Source organism: Neolamprologus brichardi, chromosome 16 (assembly GCF_056152115.1).
Source record: "Neolamprologus brichardi isolate AB-2024 chromosome 16, ASM5615211v1, whole genome shotgun sequence".
NCBI classification, from domain to species: domain Eukaryota; kingdom Metazoa; phylum Chordata; class Actinopteri; order Cichliformes; family Cichlidae; genus Neolamprologus; species Neolamprologus brichardi.
This window is the reverse complement of record NC_142119.1, coordinates 13796584-13820674: the sequence shown is the minus strand read 5'-3', so window position 1 is coordinate 13820674 and position 24091 is coordinate 13796584. Positions and strand designations below refer to the sequence as shown.

At 39.5% G+C, this 24091-nt stretch overlaps 1 protein-coding gene across 3 annotated transcripts in view; it reads left to right on the top strand.

The window, feature by feature from the left end:
• The window catches only part of dgkg (diacylglycerol kinase, gamma), a 145782-nt gene that overhangs the window by 83084 nt on the left and 38607 nt on the right, over nucleotides 1–24091 (top strand). For all 3 annotated transcript variants that reach the window (XM_006805785.2, XM_006805784.2, XM_087829590.1), the window contains 2 exons: nucleotides 11802–11866; nucleotides 23722–23812. In XM_006805785.2, the coding sequence (XP_006805848.1) occupies nucleotides 11802–11866; nucleotides 23722–23812 (156 nt within the window). The remainder of the gene's footprint in view (nucleotides 1–11801; nucleotides 11867–23721; nucleotides 23813–24091) is intronic.

Genomic DNA, 24091 nt, shown 5'->3' with positions numbered 1-24091 from the left:
ACAGTTTAAGATAAATACATTTCAGATTTTAAAAATGTTACTTTATTGTATGCACAAAATACAGCTTTATTGCTGAGGACGGAAAAACCAAAACCAAAACTGGGAAAATTACACGAACTATACTGGAAGCACTAAATACACGGAGAAATGCACACAAGTATGAGGGAGACGCTGACATAAATACGCAGAAGGATAACGAGGGAAGTGAGGAAACACGGGGAATACAGCTGACACAAATTAACATGACGCCACAGGGGGAGCAAAACAAGATACGTGGAACACGGAAACACAAGACCTTCACAATAAAACAGGAAACTGGGGAACATGACACAGGATTGGAGGAGAGGCAGACCAGAGGGAGCGAGGGAATGCGAAGGAGCACAAGGGGGAGAGAGAGGAGATGACTGGGGAAACATGGATAAACATGAAATAAATCACAAGGAGGGGAAACAAGGCACAAGAACTCATACAAACACATAAACACAGACGCACAGAGGGCAAAGACACAAGGGGAAATGACTAAATGATCAAGGAACTAAACGGGGCCCATAAGAAACTCAAAACAGGATAACCTGGCACTATGGAAAAAAACTTAAGACTAGCAAGGAGAACTTATACATAGATCATGATACAGGAAAACTCACAACGCTGGGTCAAATGACCATGACAGTTCATATTCCGTGATCGAATTCCATATAAGACAATATTTCATTTGTTTGGAATTTTGAATTCCAGTTCTTTGTATTGTGAAATAAAGTCCTTCAATTTTTCGAGTAGTTATTACAGTAAAAACATGGTGAAAGAGATTATTTGATCTATGAGGACATGAGCAATTAGGAGATTCATCAGTGAATTTCTGCATCCTCTGGGCAAGAAACACGTTGCCAGGTACCAGTTGCTTAGCAACTTTTTTATCTTGTCCTCATGGAGATAATATGCGGGCCTCGGGGACATTTATACAGAGGTGACAAACAAGACCTTCATAAAGTAATCACAGGGCAGCACCACTCATTTAGCCTCAGTGTATTAAAATATTTGATGTGTCACCACCACAACTCTGGTTATCTCCATAGCCGTCGTGATGTTATAAAGAAAACCTAAAGCAACCATTTTCACTCTTACTAGTTACTATTAAAAAATTATAATATGAGGCTAGGGTGTAATCATTAACTCCATTCCTATCAGCTAATAGTCATGAGATTAGCAGTGCAGTGTATGTGACTATAAATAAACCCAAGTGAGATAAGTGTACAGAGGGCATGTGTAGACATTTGAGGAGGAGCACTGACAGGGAGCAGATACACCACAGTGATGTTATACAACTGAAATCCCACTGCTAGCTACATATTTATCAATATGGATGTGTGAGCGTAATACTGCACAGTGAAAGTGGTACACACATCTATACTTCTGTGGTTAGAGTTTGTAAAACTGCACTTTGACAATTCTACAAGCGACAACTCGTTCTATTCAAAAATGGGAGAAGAGGCAGTGACAGGATAGAGCCGTTTCCTTTGTGGCCTGAGTGACACCACGAGTGTCTCACACAGGGAGAGACAATAGTATTTGACAGGCCTGTCTTGGTGTGGTGACTGACGCTTTTTGGCAAATTTTGTCTCTCACATTTTCACATTCAGTAATTTGTGCATCTCTGTTTCACAGAGTTTTTACGTTCATTCATGAAGAATATTTCAACCTGCATGTTACATTAATTCATGCATGTGATGACTGTAGTTACATTTTATACACAAAGCGCTGCATCAAGCTGCACCTTATATTTCTTTTGACCTGATCTCCCATTGTTTAAGCCATCGTGTACAGTAGTTACTGCTGGCTGTGGCAGGTGCAATGCCGACACTTCTGACTGTCTCGTCATAGGTCAGAGCGTTCTCATTCCAGAGGTGGAAAAAAATGCTGATTTTTCAAAACTGCTCGTGTGTCTCAGTTACTTCCAAGGTGTCCTTTAGTGGCAATGTGTGTGAGAGAGCACAGCAACATTGTTACAGTACAGTTTTTCAGTCAGTCTCTTCACCTTTGCACTCATTAACAGTATAGACTGTATATAAAATATCCGGTATCCAACTAATCAAACTTTACAGTTTCAAAAGTCACCAAAACCAAAAGATAAGCTTCTTGGATGAACTATGTTTCACAACAATGGGCCATATATCTTGTCCGATCATTTAATTACGATGCTGTAAAAAATACTACATCTGCAAACGCAGGCAAGTCAAAGCAGTGAGTTCAGTTCGATAACTCGAACTGAGGTCTAGCAGACAGCTGCCTGTGTCAGCACATCTAGTAGTCAGAGTGGCCATGCGCCTAACTTTAAGTCTCATCAGTATCCAAATGGATGAGTTATAAAATTTATAGCTGTTATGAAAGGGAGTTTATTAAGAAATAATGGGCTATAAAGATTATTTTTATTAAGTTGGACATTTTAACATGAGAGTCTATGGGGTTGACCTGCTTTTAGGGACACCCTCAAGTGTCAACTTGAGGAACTGCAGTTTGTGACTTTTAATTATTGACTTACTTTTTGCCTCTGACACTTGTTTTTTGTTTTGTTTTTATTTTAATCTCTAATCTCTTAAAAACAATAAATAAAATCCACATTGAGCTATACATTTGTGACCAATGTCTAAAGCTGTAAATGGGACTGATTACACTAAGGGCCGGGGGCGAAATGGCGAGTGAAAAATAACAACTCTTAACCTCTCATGGGATTTGTTGACAGTAATAAAGCTACAGAATAACTCCATGGTTATGCTCTAAAGGAAAGGTTATCTGTGCCAGTCTCTGACAACGCTCCAGCATAGCACAGCCATTAAAATAAAGCAACAGATCGCTGTGCCTCCAGGAGCCATAGTGACAGATGGCTGAGTATCTGTGTGCACACGACACCTGAGCAAACCAAATCTGACTCACACCAATGATGCAGCCATTAGTAAGACCTTAAATCTGCTTTAACAACCATACAAGGTTTGCATTTCCTGCCATCTTATTGCAGACCTTTCTACTCAGGGTTGGGTTGCCATGGAGATGGGAGGCTGGCAAGGCCGAATCTGAAAGCTTTCACAGTCATCTGTCCTTTATCTCGCTGACTTAATTGTGGATGACATAGTGTGGAGCATGTGGCTGGCTCGGTCAAGGCACTTGGAGCTGTTGAGCAGAAGGTATAAAATGATTTTGTGATTTTAAATGACATAACACTTTACTTTGTACTGGTAGGAAATTTTTCAAGTTGCATAGTTCCACAGGAAATAGTTTTATAATTGAGAAAAAAAACACAAAGCTGTGAGGATGAAATCAATTCAAACACTGTAGCTTTGACAGCAGCACCGTGCTGTTGCCGCATTGAGCAATGAGCTCACTGTGGGGGCTGACAGTATTACATTAGGCAGAGAGGATCACAGTAAGAACATCAGTAAGAACAATAGCAGCTCCATATATCTCTGCACTGTTGCATTTTACAGCTCCATCACTTACAGCACCTCTGTTTCTGTGTACATTTTAAAATCTGGACTTAATCAGTGAACGGAGTTAATTGGCAGTTATTGAAATAATATATAATGCAACGGTTCATACATTTGTCCATGTCGCTGAAATTGAACTAAACTTGAAAGCATATTTACAACTTTGACAAAACAATGCTAAAACTTGGTCAAAGTGAGAAAGGAAAAATCTTCTTCCATCTCTCCTGAAAAGACATGCAGAGAAAGAAGTTGATTGAAAAAATACACTTCCTTTTCCAACCTTCTCAGATTTGGACCCACACCAGTCCTTGCGTACCACTGGACCATCACAGAATGACAGTGTCGTTCTGTGTAAAAGTTCTTGTGGTGACCCCTTAGCTGACTCTGTGGGACTGCACTCTGCCAGTAATTAAAAAGCAAAAAACAAAACAGGCACAATACAAAAAAGAACAAAGAAGGGAAATAAAAACAGAGAAAAGCAGATGAGAAAGTATGTTTAAAATAAAACAGGAAGTAACCTGACTGGGACACCAAGAACGAACTCACACAAATAAAACAAAACAAAATAGGGAAATAAAGATGGAGGGAACAAAAGACGCACAGAAAAGGGAAAGAAAAAAACAAAGGATGATAAATAAACAAGGTTTAATAACAGAAACTATAAATAATTACATTGTGATCACAAGTAAAATATCTAGAGTGGTTGTTGTGTGACTGTTTAATCGTAACAATTTCATAGCCAAATAAAATAAAATAGTTTAACAGATTTACGTTAGAATTCTTCCAAATGTAAACATTAATTGGTAGATGGTTAAAATTAGATTGAATTGAAGTTTTTCTAATAGCCTGAAAAAATGACATTTCACCTTTCAATTTTAAGCCAGGTTTACATCTTCATAACAATTCTCACTGGTCATAAAAAAAAAATCATGAATAAATACAGAGGACTTAACCATCTCTGTACAGAGCCTGCATTGTACAACTTGCTAAAGTTCCTTCACTTGACCTGCAGCCTGGAAAGAATCTTGTGAAAAGAATTTGAGAGAAGGAAATCACACCATGTCAGCAGCCATTAAAGATGCCGCCTCGTGTTTCAATGAGGAAGCTGATCCCTCTGCAGTGTGTGCCCCTGTGTGGAAGCTGCTTTAGATAGATGCACGGGTGTAGATGTGTATTTATGTGTCTGCGCTTGAATGCACATAGCTGAGTGGTGTGCAGTGCAAGCTGATTCCAATAACAGTGTTACTGGCCAGTTCCTACTGCGTACCACAGTCCCTGACTGTGGGGGTGTAGAATATCATGAGCCTCTTCAGATGGAAATATAAGTCGCTGGCTGCTTTTTAACCAGGACAGTGAGGAACTACATTAGGGCAAATAATATGTTGTTCACTATAGACACCACTGTTGATGTCTTGAATCCTTATGCATATCATCTTGCCATCTTGATCCAGAAAAAGCTTTTTCACTACAGAATTGCTCAGTCATATCACCAAATCTTGTTGCCTTTACTTTAGAGTTATTGATATTCATTGATATACATTTTCTGATAACTTATAAAACCTTTTGACAGAAAGTTCATGCTTGAGCTTGGAAACAGCTGACTCTTGGACAATCTTTTTGAGCTGAATAGTGAGTATGTTAAATAAAACAAAATAGACCAGATCAACTACTCAGATTTTCCAAATTATCATCTTGTCTGTTAAACCCCATTCCTGCAAGACTGCTCAAAGACGTCCTACCAATGATTACTGCTTTGATCTTAAATATGATCAGTGCATCTCTGTTAATGGGCTTTGAAGTACCTTTCGCCTTTCAGGTGACAGTAATTAAACCATTGCTTGAAAAGCCATTACTGACCAACCACAACACTAATAAAGGTAACAAATTCTCTTCTTATGGCCTCTGATAGTCGCCTCATTTCTATGCTTGTCCTGTTAGACGTCAGTGCAGTGTTCAATACCATTGACCACAATATTTTACTACAGAGATTAGAACACGCCGTAGGTATTAAAGGTGCTGCACTGCAGTAGTATGAATCATATCAATCATATCAGAAGAGTTCTGCAGGGTTCTATGTGAGGACCTTTTCTCTTTGCATAACATGTGTTTCCCAGTATTATTAAAAGGCACAGTATACATTATATATGCAGATGATACTCACCTTTACCTAGCCATCTCTCCATGACACTACCCAAAATACTGCAGGCTGGAATGTCTCAAAAACAGGATGACTAATATAAATCATTCTAATAAAAACAGCTAAAAAAAAAAAAACTAAAGGAAAAAAAAACAACCCTCAAAATCACACACACAGACACACACAACACACACACAAACAAAACAAAAACAAACAAAAAGGACAGGACCATAACCAAATAGAGGGCTTAAACAATAACTTTAACTAGAATTTAAAACATAAACCTATGGTTTAAAACTTAAGATGATGACAGCTGATACATAAACTGACCTCCTTTTTAAAAACTTTAATGATGTAATATGAACATCCATCGTTGGAACAGTGTATATATATATATATATATATATATATATATATATATATATATATATATATATATATATATATATATATATATATATATATGACAAAAAGGAAAAAGAACAGAATAATTGGTATAAATGGTATGCCATGTTTTCATGAACTCAGTTGAGAAAACTTACCTGGCCAGTGGTGCATATAATATATATGCATAATATATTTGTGTGTGTGTGTGTGTGTGTGTGTGTGTGTGTGTGTGTGTGAGAAAGACAGAGAGAGGGATAGATAGAGAAAGAGCAAGAGAGAGAGAGGGGGACATGGAGTTATTCTGGCACAGACTGAAGGTCAGGGGAAGTATCAGTCACAGGAAGTCAGCGTCTGCCAGGTTCAGGCCAGGTTACCACAGTAATGAATGACCGTGCTGAGTGACACCTGGCTGGTCTTAAAGACAGGAGGAATAGTGCTCAGGGATGGTCTAACATGTGGACTCAAAAAGACACATCTAGACAATCTTTAAAGTCTTAAATCTGTCTTCATAACACAATTATAGCAGGACTAATAAAACAGTAGATTTTCACTCGCCAAAGAACAGTCTTCCATGATGGTTTGTGCTGAATATCAAGTCATAATGTTATGGCGTTAGTGTGGCTCAGTGATGCACAAATTAGCTAACATTAGCGAGCTTGTGTTAGTTAAACCACTGTCTCCCATTCCACTTTTAAATACTGCAGGAACAACAAGTAAGTGTGCAGTCTGAGAGCAGAGTGCTCTATTGGGGTGATACGGTACCGTGAGGTTGGTGTTTCCCCATCCAGGGCGCCACATGACTAATTACTATAGTTATTACTACAGTCTATCAATTCATAAGTGATATAGAAATGTTTAGCTTTCTCTGAAAGCTAAACTGAGCATTCCAGTACAAGAGTATCATGGCATTTCTCTTTGATATTAAGTTAACAAATGTAGGGACTCAAAACATTATAGGGGCACACTGACAATGTATTCCTCTGCCGGGTACTGTGGGCCCCACTGATGTGACATTTTCCATCCACCAGTTTTGTTGTTGTTTGTCACTCTCTATTCCTTTCCTCCTGTTCACCTCACCCATCCCCTAGAAGCTCCTCTTTCCCCCCACACACACCATGAGCAAAACTTCAAACGGCAAGATCAAAACAACCTTGATCACATAGGCAACTACAGGCAATGGCAAATGTCACATATTGTTACTGCCAGATTTATCAGGAGGACAGAATGCGTAAAAGTTGTGCTGGTGAGTGATCGCCTGTAGCGGTGGATTCGGGCCAGATTCGGTGACATGGAACAGCCTGTCATGTTTTAAAAAGCTCTGCAGCTACTTTGTGTTGTTGTCTGACCCTGATCCGTATGCTGTCCTACACACTTTGCTCGTAATAAACCAAAATCAATACAAAAACAAAACTCCACCATTTGTACACATGTGACAAACAACTCCTTGGGCACAAATTTAAAGAAAAACAACCCCTTTGCCCTCATTGAATTCTCACATGTTTATGTGTTTTTGTTGCTATGAGTAACCTTGCCATTAGATCAGAATAGGAAGGTTTTTAAGTTATGGTTCCAGTATCAGATTCTCGTGCTCTAAAAGCAGCAGATGCAGCTCTATTTTAAGATGTGAGATTTGCTGATGCATGGAGATCTCAGAACATTGCCCTAGTGTCTGATTGAGGAAGTGCGGTAGTGTCCATTCATGATTTTCAGGGTGACAAGTGAGGAAGCTTGTAATCGCACCTGCCCGCTTGCTTCGTCACAGCCTTCCATTGTCCTTGTTGCACCAAACTGAAACACCTGGACAGGCAGGCAGGATGCCAGCCTATCATCACCTGTCAAAATTATGGGATGCACTTTGATCTAAATATATTCCTCCCCAACCCAGTGTGATGGCAAAACATGTAATAAACAGCCCAGTCCACTGTGTCCATTTACCACTTTGCCTCTCTAACCACGTGAAATGGGCATGCATGCAGAAGTTGCCTAACTCCATGCACAAATTGCATGACCACAGGGGGCGATGATATATTTAAACCCACAAAATCGCTAGTGAGCAAAAAATGTGTTAAGTATATTCCAGGGTCCTTAATCACCAGAATCTATTACGCTTGGATGATTATATGTATATAGATGTAAATATGTTAAAAATAGTCTGTTTAAAGGCTTTCATGTGATTATTTGCATGTTGGTTTGAAACAAAATACCTCGCTCTTCTGTTACTGCAGATTACCGCAACGTTTTGGGAAGACGGTGGACTGCCGTGTCTATTACGCACTCTGTTGTGATATTGGGTTGTCCTCCCTTATTACCAAGCATCTAAAATGAGTTGAGTTTATTAGACGAGAATTTACAAATATCCAATTTCCTGTTTTTCACTTTTCGTGTAAAGCTGTACCGTGGAAAGTACAGCTTGACCTTCCAAAACCTACATTTTTGCTAAATTATAAGAAGCATGTTCACAATTATTCTCACAGCTTATCTAAGTGATGTTAGTGGATAAGATAAAAATTAGTAAATGACACCCTTAGAAGATGAGGTTATGATTCTGTGCGGTTAGCAAACAATTGTATCAGCTTTCATATAAATAATAGGCTACCTTCAAATATTGCATGAAATGTCCAAAAACATGGGGCTTTATTATTATTATTATTAGTGAGTGATGAATAATTGGAGGGTTTGGGTTAGTTCTAGTTGTTAACAGTAGTGGTCGTGGCCTAATCAAAGGTAAAGACAAATCATTATTTTTGTTGAGCCTGTGGAAAAGCAGCAGTACGACTGTTTCTAACTTCTAATTAGGGGAGCAGTTTAGGTCTTCCACTGCACACCATCTTCACATAATCAAAGGCACAAACTCAGACCATGTAGAAATGAACTACAACTATACTCAGAGAAAGGCAGCAAGCAAAGGACCCCTGCAGGCACGCACACACTCCTTCATGCAAACCCATGTAGATGCATCGTTTTGGTATCTTTATTCACTGAGCGTCACCGGATCTGTTGTAAAAGAATTTGCGTTGTTTTTGTTCTTGATCTGTTCTCGCTCTCTCTCTGTCCTTTGGTAAAGGTAACATGTTTAATGTAGCAGTGCATCATTACTGCCACGTTTTGGTCGGTAAAACTGGTCATTACTTGTGTCAGGGACTTTTTTCCCCTCATTTGCATCTTCTCTAGCTGCAGGGCATTGAGAGTATTAACTTTTCATTTACATGTGTGTTGTGCTGAACTGTTATTTACAATATTTAAGTGGAAGGACTGCTTTAAATGAGAAGCCTGGCAGCATGAAAATAACATGCAAATAAGCTGTAAAGGGATTATATTTACATGTGAACTAGAGGATGAACATTGTGTCTGAGTAAATACTGCAGATTATTTTTATCTTGCTCTTACTGTAACGCCAACGGTATATATCAAACCAGTGTGTTGTTCTTTTTCTTCTTTTTAACATCAGTGTAGCATCCTCAAGGCTAAATGCTATGTCAATCGAAAGATAGTCAATTATTAAACATCGTATGTATTACTTTAACATCTGTAAAGGCGACACATCCTGCTATCCAAACAGTCCCATGTAAGGTTTTGTTAATAAAATAAGACGATCCTCAGACTGGAGCAGAAGAAGCTCTGGTCAAGCTCAAAGTTCAGATCAGGACTGCTCTGTGTCACAGATCTCATGCAATCAAATCTGTGCGTGTTCTGTGCGTGCTGCGGGTCTCCATGCATGTTTATGGTATTTTTGAGCGTCTGCAGTCTTAGTGCTAATTGAACTTGCCATTGTTGTTATTTATCTGGCTTGTAGAGTTAATATGAGTTGTTTTAAGAGGTAAAAAGAAACAAAACTGTGCACTTTAACATAAAGCACTATCAGGGGCTCTTGTGACTGTCAGGCTGTGAAAAATGAATCAAAATGAGCAGAGGACAATATCATTTCTTCTTAGTTTCACGTGGCAAACATCAATTATGTCTCTGCTGGCGGCTGCTGTTGTTTGTTTGCCTATTTAAAGGGGTCATACTGAGGCTGCTCTTGTGACTGATCAGGGGTACATTCACCTTTGGCCCAGAGGTGAGGGGTTAAATACACGGGGCAGGAAGGTGGGGTCCGGTCTAAGACCAGCTTCAGTAAACTTGTGACCCTCAGATCAGTGCTGTAATGTGTCATTAGCCTTAGCTTTATATTCCTCAGTGTCTTTGTGCTCTGTAGACTGAATTACAGCAGGAAATAGGAAGGGTTATTATGGTAGGTTGGATCAAATTATTGTTTGATCAAAACACTGTCTTCATGCACAGCAATTTCAAGTGGGGGGAAATTGGTATGTAAATGGATGTAAATAACTATTATTTCTATTACTTATTACTTTGCCACTTATTTTCCTCTTTCAGTCAATTAATTGCTTCCTATTTAAAATATAGAAAATGAAATGAAAAAAGTAAAGAGAAGAAGTTTAACTTGCTTGGAAACTTTTGATTAAACTAGCTAGTTTTCTCTTGAATACGGCTCTAACATTGGCCTACCAAAATGACTCCAAGAATGCATTGATGACTCATCCACAATGGCACAAAAGAACAAAGAGCAACATCTAGACTGCAGATCTCAGATGTCTCAGGTTAGACCGGTATTCATGATTCAGCAATAAGAAGGAGACTGGGCACAAATGGCACCTATGGGAGAGTTTAAAGGCAAAAATGGCTGCTGAGCACAACGAATACAAACATTCATCTCACCAAAAACATCTTGACAATCCCCAAGACTTTGGGGAAAATATTCTGTGGAGTGACAAAAGTTGACATTTTCGGAGCAGTCTGGAGTCTCGTCGCGTCTGGCGGAAACAAACGTGGTGATGGTATGGTGTTGATCTGGGGCTGCTTTCCTGCTTCAGGATCTGGATGACTTTCCATGACTGATGCAACCATGAAGTCTGCTCTCTACCAGAAAATGCTGAACGGGAATATCCGAGAATATCGGTTTGTGTTTTTCTGGCTTATTCAGCAGAACTGAAACTGAACTGAACTGAAACAAACCAGCAAATCTTACTCTGAATGGCTTAAAAACAACAAATTTAAACAGACCTGGTATGACCTCAAACAGACTGTTAATGCTAAAAAACAAAACAAAAACAATAACAAAAGAAAAAGAAAAAACAAAACTGAATTTTAAAAATTGTTCAAAGAGGGGTGGGATAAAATCTCTCTAGAGCTATATGAAGGACTCATTGCCAGCTGTCACAAAAGCTTGATGGCAGTTCTTTTTTTACACAAGGTCAGGTAGGTTTAGATCCTTTTCCCTTCATAAATGAAATCATTTAAAAGCTGTATTTTGTATCAGTGTTGTGGCTCGGTGATGTAGTGGTTAACACATTTGCTTGGTAAAGGTTGCTGGATTAATTCCAGCTGGAAATCCCCCTTTGGAGTTGCATCATGGAGGGTATCTGGTGTAAAAAGGCCAAATCAAACATGCAGTTTTTTTGTCAGGTGCAGGTAATCGACATGTATAGGTAAAGCAGAAAATATGCAACTATAATGAAGGTTAAGTTATGAAATCCTTTTATGACATGGTTGTATATTTGGTAGAACAGAGTGGAGTGGGTACAGTAATTGGCTGATGAGTGTAGCGGTACACTCTCCGTCTCTGTTTTTACTGACTGAACCAGTAGTATTTCTGTTCTCATGCTTATTCTAAAAACAAACAATGACTGATGTATGACACCTTATTTTATGCTGGCACAAAGCTAAGTTTGCATTTGACCTTTATCCAGCTGTAATAACACGTGAGGTTAAATTCACAATGTCTTTTCTGTTTTCTCCTCCAGGATGCCTCAATCGCCCATCGCTTTCATCTGATGCGTGAGAAGCACCCTGAGAAGTTTAATAGCAGGTTAGTGAAATATTTAGTGGGATTTAGCATAATATTTTGCTTCTGCAAAAATTTGTTTACCTGCACCCAACCTCATACCATGAATTGATACAAAACCCTCATAAATAACGAGTGACCTAGCACTTTAATCTAGAAACCCAGTTTCGCACTGCATAATTGTCACCGATCAATAACAGACCAAAACCTGCTGCAGAGAGGGGTCGATATATTGGCGGTGTTGGCCTTATTTGAGTTAAAAGGGACTGAGCTAGAAGAGTTGCATAAACTCTGCGTAGAGTACTCCAGGATCTATGCTTTTAATTTCTTCATTTTATTTTCTAATGTTTACTCGTTCGAGCACACAACTAATTATGAAATGATCTAGACATCCAGCAGGAGAAATGAGTGAGGGAGACTGTGATGACGTAAATGGGAGTTGCATCATTCTCATGGTAGAGAAGACACCTTTAAAATGGCAGGCCAGGACAACAAGAGCTCAGCTGCCTAATTAATAGTTACATCATCTGGGTGGCCACCTCAGCCTGATGAGAGAGAGGGAGACGTCAGAAGAGAGAGTCACGATGATCCAGAGATGATGAAATACCATCGCCTGGTTCAGATGGATGAATTCAATCTCACCACACCAGGAAGACATGTAAATGAGACAAAGTCAGGATTGGAGTCTCAAATGGAGTTTGAGAGCAGCTTGAGGACGTCATCAGAATTTTTATATCAAACTTTTCTGCATGTTGAGAAAAAAATTCTTAACCTTAGCCCCATGTGTATAATTATTGTGGGGCGCCCTTTTCTGTTTTCCATAACATTAAGGCACTGTGTAAATATCACAGGTCTCAGCCACACAGACTGTGTGACCATCTCAAAAAACTACTGTTTTCTTAACATAAGTGAAGCGATGCAAAAGGCCTTCTGACAGGCTCTGTTTGGAATTTTGTAGTATCAACACTACACCAGTGTCCACATACAATACAATGCAACTTTATTCGTATAGCACAATTAAAACCAGAGTGCCACTGGATTGTCTGACTTCTCTATCTTAGAACAATTTCTGTTGAGATAAAGGAAATGTTTGTGTTAGTGGCCTTTGTGACCCATTGTAAAGTTTCATCTGGTCAAACACAGAATAAAGAAAACAAACAGTAGACAATTAGCAAAAATGAAGTTATTCCCTTGTAAAATACCCTCTGCCTCAAACCACAGGCTACTCACACATTTGATCTATCTTTTTTTAAACATAGACTGTATATAAAAGATGGACATAGCCCCCATAACATCAACTCTGCATTTTGAAGTCTCAGTTGTGTCATTGCTGCTGCCATCCTTGTTTTTGGGGGCCACAGTGCTAATTTATCAGCTAACACTTGAAATCTTGATTCACAAGCTGTATTAATAAAACCTTTGGACACATTTACAGTCACTGGTAGGCATGGGTATCGAAAACCGGTTCTTGTTGAGAACCGGTTCCCACTGTTTCAATTCCTTGGAATTGTTTGCCATTTTTGCAAACGATTCCCTTATCGATTCCAGTCGCCCCGAATGACGTCACCACGTTGCGGAGCGTCATTTACCTGGCAGGAAACATTAACCTTGAGGAAGACAGCAGGAGAAAATCACACCTGAAAGCTGCTCCTGTAAACTAAGAATGAAAACTTGGACTGCGTGTGGTCACTAACACTGGACAGAAGATTGGTTGCCTGGTCTCCATTTCTAATGCAACATTCAGGATCCACGTAAACGACTTAAAAGCATGGATCTATCCTGCTTCGTATCAATGGTCCAGGCTGCAGTTGGTGGTGTAATAGTATGTGAGATATCTTCTTTGCACACTTTGGAAACTTTAGTAGCAAGTGAGCATTGTTTAAACTCCACACCCTGACTGACTTTATCTTACTGATGTTGTCGTCTACCCCTTTACGACCAATCTTCTGATGGTTGCTGTCAGCTAGATTACATGTCATTGCATCAGGTTATAAATGTTATAAATTTTTGATGCTATGAAGTTGATCTTTTTTAAAACTGTGGGGACTGACTTGCTTTTATAGCCAGGCCCATGTGGCCATTAGAGGAACTCTAGTTTTTGGTACCTCGCATTGGCTTCATTTTTTAGCCCTGGAGGTTGATTGGACTCATTGTGATATCATGGAATTAAACATGAACCGAATGCCACTTTAGGAACATTTTGCATTTAAGTTTTATATCTGTGGCAATTTAAATTACTCACACAAAAGAGTAAGTATTCATGGACTCACGAAAAGCAAAAAAATGTTTGAAAAGCTGCTTCCTTTTCAGTCCAGCACCCTTTACTACACTTGTGAAGCAATCGTTCAGAAGAACAGTCAAACAGCAGCAGACTGCATCAGCCTCTGTAGACATAAACTGCTGCCCTGAGGGGAATGACTGTTGATGAAATCCTGCTTTGCTTGTTGTCTTTACTGTAGCCTGATGTGTATGAATGTGAGAACGTTCTCAAGTTTCTCAAAGCAAATTATTAATTATTAAGTGTCCCCAGTGTGGCTGCATGCAGATCTGCACCTATCGTTTGCTTAAAAGCCGTTCTTTGTTTACTGTTGACCATGTGTGATTGTGCTAAAGTGCGCCGAAAAGCACAATCCCTGAACGCGCTGCTCTGAAGGATTGAAATCAAAAGTTAATTAGAGAGTAAAAGCGGCCGTCCTTCGTCGCAATGTGCAGTTGTACTTTGAATACTCAGTTCAGTGTAGGAGCTTGTTTTGAATGCCTCTCAGTCACTTGGGAACCAGGCTCTGTGTTTTGTGCTGTTTGCATGATGGCAACAACATGTATTCCACTGGTTCACTCCACAGCTAATTAGCTGACATACTGTGGAAAATGAAAAAAAAAATAGAGGAGTAGAGAGAGTATGAAGGGGTACTAGAGAGATGGCTTGTTTACTCTTTGAAATTCAATAATTAATGCTGAAGTTTCCATCCTTGGTCCCATATCTGTTTCCAGCATCATAAAAGAAAGATACCGCCGTTCTCAGCGGACCCTCTCTTTGATCCATTAGACAGACTTAGAAGATGTAAAGCATTTATGTGGACAGCGGGACATATTTAGCCCACATAAACCCAGAGGTTAAACACAGTAACCTTTAAAGCTCTTTGCTTTTCTACAAAATCTTCTTGGATGTTGCTTTTGCTCTGAGAGCCTCTTGTGACAAAGATCAAACTGTAGCTCCAAGCGAGAGTGCCGTGATGCTCCGACAGCCTACTGTACAATATTTACAGTAAGCCTGGTGCTGGAGGTTATTGTTCTTCTGTGAATTTCCTTTTTCAGTACTGCAGCAGAGCACAAGACAGTTGATGGACAGCTGCAACTGTTCTATTGTTGCGTGACTGAAGTTTTGGCAGGGTAAACACCCCTCCATGTTTACAGCAGTTAAAACTGAAAGGAATCAATGTTGAGACCCAGCTATTTCTTTCTCTGTGGGTAAGCGCATGATAAAATCACCTTTGACCTGGCGAGAGAGGCCCATAGCCACATGTAGCACTTAGCTCAGTGCTTTATTGTACTTCCTGTCAGTCACAATCCCACATTGTCTGCATGTGTTTCTCTCACACACTTGCACCACAAACCATCCCCCACTATCTCAGGCCTACTGGGACAAGGGGGATGTGTGATTCCTGACACCTCAGCTTGTGCAGCTCCATCAGCATCTGATGGTCACAGTAGCCAGACCTCCAGGAGCCTGAAGCCCAGGTGCTGATCATTTCTCATGCTGTGGACAATGCAGTCTTTGTGTGTGTGCAAAAATGTGTGTTATCCATTCTGGAACATTTTCAGGGAGGAGGGGAAATAATATGTTTAGAAAGAGATTTTTTTTAAATACTTAAGCAGTATCTATCCTAACTGCTGTTACTCAGGCCATGTCCACACTATTACATTTTCATTTGAAAACGCATCCTTTTCTCTCCGTTTTGGCCTTCCGTCCACACACAACGGAGCGTTGTGAAAACACTCTCCAAAGCGAATACATTTGAAAACAACATTTTCGTGTCGCAGTGTGGACTGCGAACTTGGGATGCAGTCATGTGACCAATTAAACTAAGAGAGTGGAGGGCATTATACAGCAGTTGTTTTGTTTGCTCTCAGTTCTGACAGCCCTATTAAAGATTAATATCAGTCTGTACATGCTCCAGATAGCTTTTCTTCAAATTCTTTAATTCTCACTCGCTTTTGCAACTTTTGTGTTACTCGCAGCAACAACTCCACCTCATTGTTAGTCCATTTAAAAAACTTGGGGCTTTTCCTCAACATTTTGTCGCGATGTTTCAAAGAGTCGGAAAGTGAATAAACGGCAGACAGAAATGAGGCAGGTCGAATCGTCTTGCGTTTCACGCATGCGCAGTACTGGAACGTAAGCGTTCAATGTAAATGAACGAGTCTGTGAAAACAAATGAAACGATAGTGTGGAGCGTTTTCAGACGTATACGCCGTTTTCAAATTTACTCGTGTGGACGTAGCCTCAGATCAGCCTCAGATCAGTTCTATGTGTGCTCCCCTTTTGTGACTAAGGCAGACTTGTTCAGAGCTGGTTTTGAACTGGTTCCATAAAAAGCAGTGGTAAATTTGCAGCAAATCTAGAGTTTTAGTCATTTTCTTTTGAATAAATTGTCATTTAGTTCTAGTCATAATTTACAATCCAAATGTTTAAAATTTTGCTTGACAAAATATTGTAGGATTATAACAGAGAAAAGCTAAAGCTGATTCAGTTGCCTGATCAGAAACGGTGTCAGTGGAAGGGTGGCTGCAGCATGCCAAATTATTATAGGCATTCATAGCAGAAATTTTACATTTTCGGTTTAAACTGTTGTCAGTGTGTACAGATGAGGCCGGCAGAGAGGTACAACAGTGAATGTCTGCAGCCTGTAAAGCATGGTGAAGGCTCTGTCATCATGTCATGGTTTAGGGCTGCAGTCAGTTGTGTTGGAGATCCTGTCAAACTGATGGAATTATGAATGCAGACAAGTACAGACATCTTGAAATATATCTGAATGGAAAAGACTTTCAGCATGATAAGAAACTCCCAGTCGCAGTCATACCTGAATAGAAAAACACAAATGGAACACTATCAGTGATGCATTACCCTGCCCAGAGCCCAGACGTCAACGTTTTTGAAATAGCGCGGATTCATCTTGACAGAGAAGGAAAATAAGAACTTTAGAATATCCTTCAAGCAGCCTGGAGAACTATTTCTGTGTCCTATTTAGTGAATTACAAGAAAGCTTGCCAACAAGAGTTCAAGCTAAGTCAAAGAATAAATGTGGTCCTACTAGATATTGACTCGCAAGCCCGATAGAACTGCAGAAACTGTTTTTGCCTGGCTTGGCATTCATTTATGCAGGTGCACAGCTGGCATCAGTAAATTTTGGGAATGTTTTGCTCCAGTGACACCTCTAAAAAGGGGGGGAAATCACTGATTTGATGTGACATAGTTAATGTCATAAAGTTCAAGTAACATTCCTTTAACAAAAAGTATTAACAGTTACGTCATGGTTCAGGCTTTATTATGTGAGGCATTAGCCCTGAGGGGCTGAGGGCTTTTTTAAATGAAAGTCTGCATGAGACGGAGAATCTCATACAGAAATCCCCTCTGATGATGAGAAGATCACAAAGGTTGTGCGCGTTACCAGTTTGAACATCTGGCCAGTGTAGATCCAGAAAGGAAATCTCAGGGATTAGTATAAATCATCTTTCTTTCAAAACCACTGTATAGTTGGTATTAGCTGACTGTCATTATGGCCTCTTTGAATAATACCAGCTCAGCAGTTAATGTTATGTTTTATTCTTATTGGGGAAAAAAGCCTCAGAATTACCTCACAGTTTGAGATAAAACAATAGTATCTAAATTATATACATTATTATAACCATGTTAAGCATTATGACCACCAATAAATTATGAATATATTTAATGTGCAAACGTGCACATTAATATACAGAAACTGGACTAGGAAAAGCTTGCATATGTTTCTGATGTATTTTAGAAAGAATGTCATTATTAGCTGCACTTTAGTCAAAAAAAGCAGCTACTTCACCAATTCTCCTCATTTTCAGCTTCATGTATTTATTTTTGGCCTGTACTGGAGTAGCTTTGCATGATTCACAGTTCAAAATATACGACGGGAAATAAGGGAAAGCAGAAAGGATCCCTTTCAGCTGCTGAGCAATACTTTGATTTACAGTGTTGGGGAGTAACGGAATACATGTACCGCCGTTACGTATTTAAAATACAAAATATGAGTAACTGTATTCCGTTACAGTTACCGTTTAAAAAGGTGGTATTTAGAATACAGTTACTTTGTTGAAATAAATGGATTACACGGAGCTACGTTCTGTTGTTCCAGGCGGCAGCATTACGGTTGCCATGGTTACAGGGCGACGCTCTCTCTCTGCTTGTTTCCTGGGTGAGAGAGCGCCTTTTTGTTGTTGTTGTGCTAAGCTAATAGGCAGAATGCTACATGCTCTAAAGAATGTAGCCTTATGGGCAGTGTAGTCTGTGCTGCAGGGAGAATGGACTGCCATACACGTTATGTGTCTGTGAGCGAGGGAGGGAGAAAAAGGAAAAGTACAAGTTGTCATCGAGCAGAAACGGGAGCTGGAAGCATGTAAATATAATAATAACCACTGTAGCCAAGAAGAGTGCCTGACGAGCCCAGTTGTAAGTAAGCTATTAAGACTCGACTGTACACCGTGTTCGTGTTTTCCTCCAAAAACAATAAGTTCCGTTGGAGCAGCCTTTCAACGCCTCTCTCTGTCTCTCGCTAGCAAAGTTGACCCAGACAACAAAGTAAAGCTATTTTTTGGCTACGAGCCCGACACAGAACCCACCGTATTAGTCAGAGGTCCCTTTACTACGGTTCGGAGCCGCAGACCTTCAGTAACAGTAATAAATCACAGCAATAGTACATTCATGTAGTTGTAAACAGCATGATAATATATTAAGTAATCCAAAGTATTCAGAATACGTTACTCTCATTGAGTAACGTAACGGAATACGTTACAGAATACATTTTGGGGCATGTATTCTGTATTCTGTAATGGAATACATTTAAAAAGTAACCTTCCCAACACTGTTGATTTATCCTTTCAATTCAGAATGATATTATCATCTCTAATAAGCTCCCATCTGTCCTGTTTCTTCCAAATTACCAACCTTTTATGCGCCACTTGTGAATTTTGAATTATTTTGAGTTATTATTACACTCTCCCCTCTTTTTTCCCTGGTTCAGAGGGAAAATCCACTCTTTTCCTGTTGTGCAGACAAGGATATACATGTACGCAAGCAAAGGTTCACAACACACTGGGGAAGTTTTTCTCTTTTTAAAAACCACATCGATATAATTGTTCACTGATATGATCTTTTTCCACCTTCTCTTTTCACTATATTAAATTAACTTCAGTGATAGTAAGAGTCCTTTTAGTAATGGTGTGTTGTATAATACAACACAAGACATTCTTCTACGTCTAAATAATACTGTTGCTATGTTATAGTGAGTAGTTTACATGCACTTGTTGTAATATCTGGATTTTAATGATTTTTTTGAGGTTGGAATGACTGTACAGAATACATTTTTATTGAGTGCACTAGTTTGAATTTATTTTTGACTTTCTCTAATCCACATAGGTTTAAAGTATGTAGACTCAAACAGATAGTTACACTCACTGAAATCATTTAATAAGTGGTGCTGAGGGTTCTCAGTGTCTTTTAATTTGATGAGGCCAAGACCTGTTAACCTCTTGTTAGTGATCGTGATTGGCTACAACTGATAGTTTCAGTTTCTGTTTGAGAGCACCACTTAGATTGAGCAACAGTCTGAACAACCGGAAAGTCCAAGTGAAAATCTAAGAAGGAGAACACAAGTTGGAGACATTTCTAAACAGTTGCAGATTCCAACAGTATAAGTTCATCGTTAATTGTATGTAAGTACAAGTTATTCAAATGTGTCATCACTTGACCACGGTGTGGAAGAAGAAATACGTTTCTAAGGTTATTAAAGATGTGTATTGTACAATCAATGCACTGTTGAAAAAGAACAGTTCAAAGAAATGATGAAAAACATGACAAGTTACTTTTTGCATAATACTCAGTATTTTGCACATTTCCATTGCACTGTCTTGTGTCTGTATCGTCCTGTTCTGTCTAGTGTTGCACTGTCTTGTCTTGTTTGTTTGTTTTTTTGCATTTTTTAGCACATTGCACTTTACGTAGTCCTGTGTTGGTCTGTTATATGTCATATGTAGCACCAGGGTCTCAGAGGAACGTTGTCTCGTTTCACACTGTACATGGTTGAAATGACAATAAAAGCCACTTGACTTGACATTCATGTCCATGATGAGTGTAAGTGTATATCTCACCAAAAATATACCTATTTTCTCACCTGACATGTTTGTATATGTAGCTATAATTAGCTCTCTTCATAAGCTGCTTTGTCGAGCTTAAAGAATGGGTCAATGAAGCTTTAGGTCACCGATCGCCTGATTGGATTATCAGAAATCAGATATCAGCACCTTCTTACCAGCTGTCTAAAAACACTGCAGCCAGCATTGTGTTAGCCTTCAGTTCTTTACTTTATCAAGCTCGAGTATTGTCTTTCCATTGTTTTGCATTTTCTATGTTCAGACAAGTGTCTGTGCCATTTGTTTTGTATATATCCCTCCTAATATATTTTTCCTGTTTGTTATTTATTCCTGCTGTCTATGGTTTATATCGTGGAGCACCTACAATTTCATTTTACATGTACAATGATAATAAAGGGCTATTCTATTCTATTTTTCACACTGTTTAAGACCAACGGGGTGTAATTTCTGCTTGCAGAAAACCAATTTAGTATATAGATACTCCATTTTATATAGAAATTGGAGTATCTATATGTCTGTATACCACTGACTGCACTGTACTTTGTCTGCACTGATTTTCAAAGTCAGGACACATTCTCTGCTAATTAGTTTTACTCCCTGACCTCGTATCCTTCTGATTTCACAACCGGTATGAGACAGGAGGAGGGATTGAAAAGACGTGGTGGGGTCATAAAGTCATTTTTCATATTAGTGATTTAAGGAGATGCTTATCTGACAGGAAGGGCAAGAAACTCCAAGGCACAGTATACTGGTGAGGGTTTTGGAGCCCCCGAGCAGTACTGAAGTAGTGAAGCACCTGAACTGTGTTTTCATAACAGCACAGTTTCACCTTGTACCTTACTACACCACCAATCTCTGTTCTCCACACTCTCTTTGAATCTTTTGGTTTCTCTGGAGGAGATGTGTCATCTTAAAAACCAGACAGTACTTGTTAAAGTTGAATAGAATTAATAAGTACTTCTCTTTTTTGGAAGTACGCTGTGAAAGCCAACTGAGGGCTCAGCACACGCTGAACTGGAGACTAATAATGAGAGATTAAAGTGTTAGACTTTTTAGACTATTTACGATCCCCTTTGTTGTAGTTTTGCATTAGGTTTAGTGCAGAAACATGGGAATAATGGTGGAAAGGTTTAAGGAAGTAGTCTGCCTCCCTGTTGCACTCGCTGTCCATAAGGGGGGAGGGGGACATGAGTTAATTGCATTTTTTTACAGGCTGTCTCCAGTGGAAGCAGCTTAATGAGGTTAGGCAGCTCGCCTCGTTGAGAATCACAACTGTTCCTAATTGTGATCTCAAATATGCTCATAATCCCCTGATTTGACAGCAGCAGAGGTTTCTGGGGAGGAATTAGGGTGAAAGAGAAAGAGCGAGACACAGAAAGACAATTAGCAGCAAGAAAAACATGTGAACAAGTGTATCAGCTGAAGACAATCGTGCTACCTTTTAAAGAACATGAAGAGTAATTACAGATTTTAATGCTGTGTCTGAAGTCTGTTCAGTATTGTTCTGTCTCTTATTTTGCTCTGTTAAATTTTGAGACTTTTCTAAAGAGCTTCTGCTCGAAATGTCCTATTTTGTTGGGCTAGGATTGCACCTAACCTTGGTGCTGTCATACCTCCATTATACAACGCTGTTGCGTCAATAACTATGTTATTAGTATAAGCAATATTTCCACATACCAGTGTACCTACTGTGATTTCATTAAACATGCACCACTTTTAGTGATTGCATAAATATGCAGGGTCATCCTTTATCTTCCATCTATGTTAAAGCTAGAAGCTCTAGCTTTAAACCCCCCGTTTAGTACTTCACACGTAGTGATCGTGACAAGTCATGACCAGTGATAGGCCCCAATCCTTAACAGTATCCCCACTTTTTTTTTTCTTTTTTTTTTTTGGGGGGGGGGGGGGGGGGGATTGTGTTTGTCAGAATTATTATTTTTTGTTGGTCACCTGAGTATGAAGAACAATTTAAAAAGAACAAAATGACGTATTCTAATGGCGTAGGTTTAGTGTCAACACAGATGACTGGTTGCTGATTTAGACTCCTGCCATGAATCTCAGCTGAGCTAAAATATAACTTGTGTGTGTGTGTGTGTTTGATGCTGTTGCCAGCATTTATGCTTGTGGTGGTATCCCGGTGTATATGTTTTATATACAGTACCAGCCATGATAGAAACAAATAAAATGCTGGGACTTTTCCCTTCTCGGGTGTCTACTCTTTGTTGCTGTCAATTTCTTTGTTTTTTTTTCAGAGGCAACCATCTCTTTGCAGAGTCCCTCAGGTCAACTCCAATAGTTTTGACAATCTCCCTGCAAGAATTTGCTGACATCTGTGAATCCTTATATTATATATTCTTCTGTCACTAATCCATTGGAAAACTGCAGAGACAAAGTATCTACAAATGTACAGGAGTAATCAACAGTACTAAACAGGCCAATCGTAATAGTTGTGGGCTGTGTCGGCACAATGTGTAGTTACATGTCTAGGGAAGTGCATGTTAGGTAACAGTATAGGGTTTCAGGGGGGTTTGGGTTTAGCACAGACCTATGTTGTAGATTTAACTCAGTAGTATAAATACACTGTTAGAACTCACAGGGTTGAAAGTTCTTCAGACTATTTAGTGCCGTAATACTGTGGATTGTCTACAGCATGTATGAAGAAGATCCACACTGCCCAGTGATCAAGAAGGCAACTAACTTCTTGCTACCTTTAATTTCACGGTATGTTATGCAAGGTGAATCAGACTCGCCTGTACAGCACACCTTGTAACCAGATCCTATTAAACCCCCAGAGGAAATAATGAATGAAATTAGGATATTTTTGACTGTGGACCAGTGAAGGGCACTTGAGGTCATCTTTCCAGACTGATCAAGCAGATATTTCACCTTGACTGAAAACCGTATCATTCAGCTACTATCCAGTCACAGAACAGCAATGAATGACACGAAGATATGAACAAAAATAAATCCATCAGGTCACCTCTGACAAATCCGTCTGCAGGGCAGAAATGAACCTTTGCTCAGTCAGGCCCAGTCAGGTTTGCTTTGAATGTTGTGAATCACAGTAATGGTTGCCCTGATACTATAGCCACCACCAGCAATGTTTCACCCCATGTCCCCTCCAGAGGCAACGCTCACGTTGCAGCTCACAGGATGGTTTCGATGAGAACAGCAGAATGCCTGTTTGACAGATGGCGGGGTCAACTTTCTGTGCATTAAATGCTGCCAATGTTACTGTCCCCATTCTAGCTTCAGGGTGCATTGATGGAGTTTTGAACTCTAAGGTCACATGACCACAAGCTGTCCTGAACTGTCAGAAAATGTGAGATGACTCAAGGCAGCAGACAGCTTCAATATGTGTCCACTGCACCCGAACAAATCGTGCTGTAGGCTCCAAACACAGTACTTATGAAGTGGGAGTATTATCTGATATGTTTGCCAAAAGAAAATGTCTGTCCTCTGTGTCCCCTCTGACTCCTCAGAATGAAGAACAAGCTGTGGTACTTTGAGTTTGGCACCACTGAGACCATTTCAGCTACCTGCAAGAAACTAAACGAATGCATAGAAGTGGAGGTGAGTCACAGTCTTATCAAAGCTGCTGTCTCTGATGCAGAATTGATGAGTAATGGCTGAAAATGACTGGCTGGTTAGATGACAAAAACTGGAATATTGTTTTTAAATACTGAAGATATGCTATATTTGATGCATCAAAAAAGATAAATATGAAACATCCTGTTACAATAGATACCAACAACTTTGGCTTTCTGTGGAACTCTTTATAGAGCTGATACTTAATGTTTTTCCAAAAAAGAAAAAAGTGTGTCAGAAGTTTACAACAAAGTAGTTTGCTCG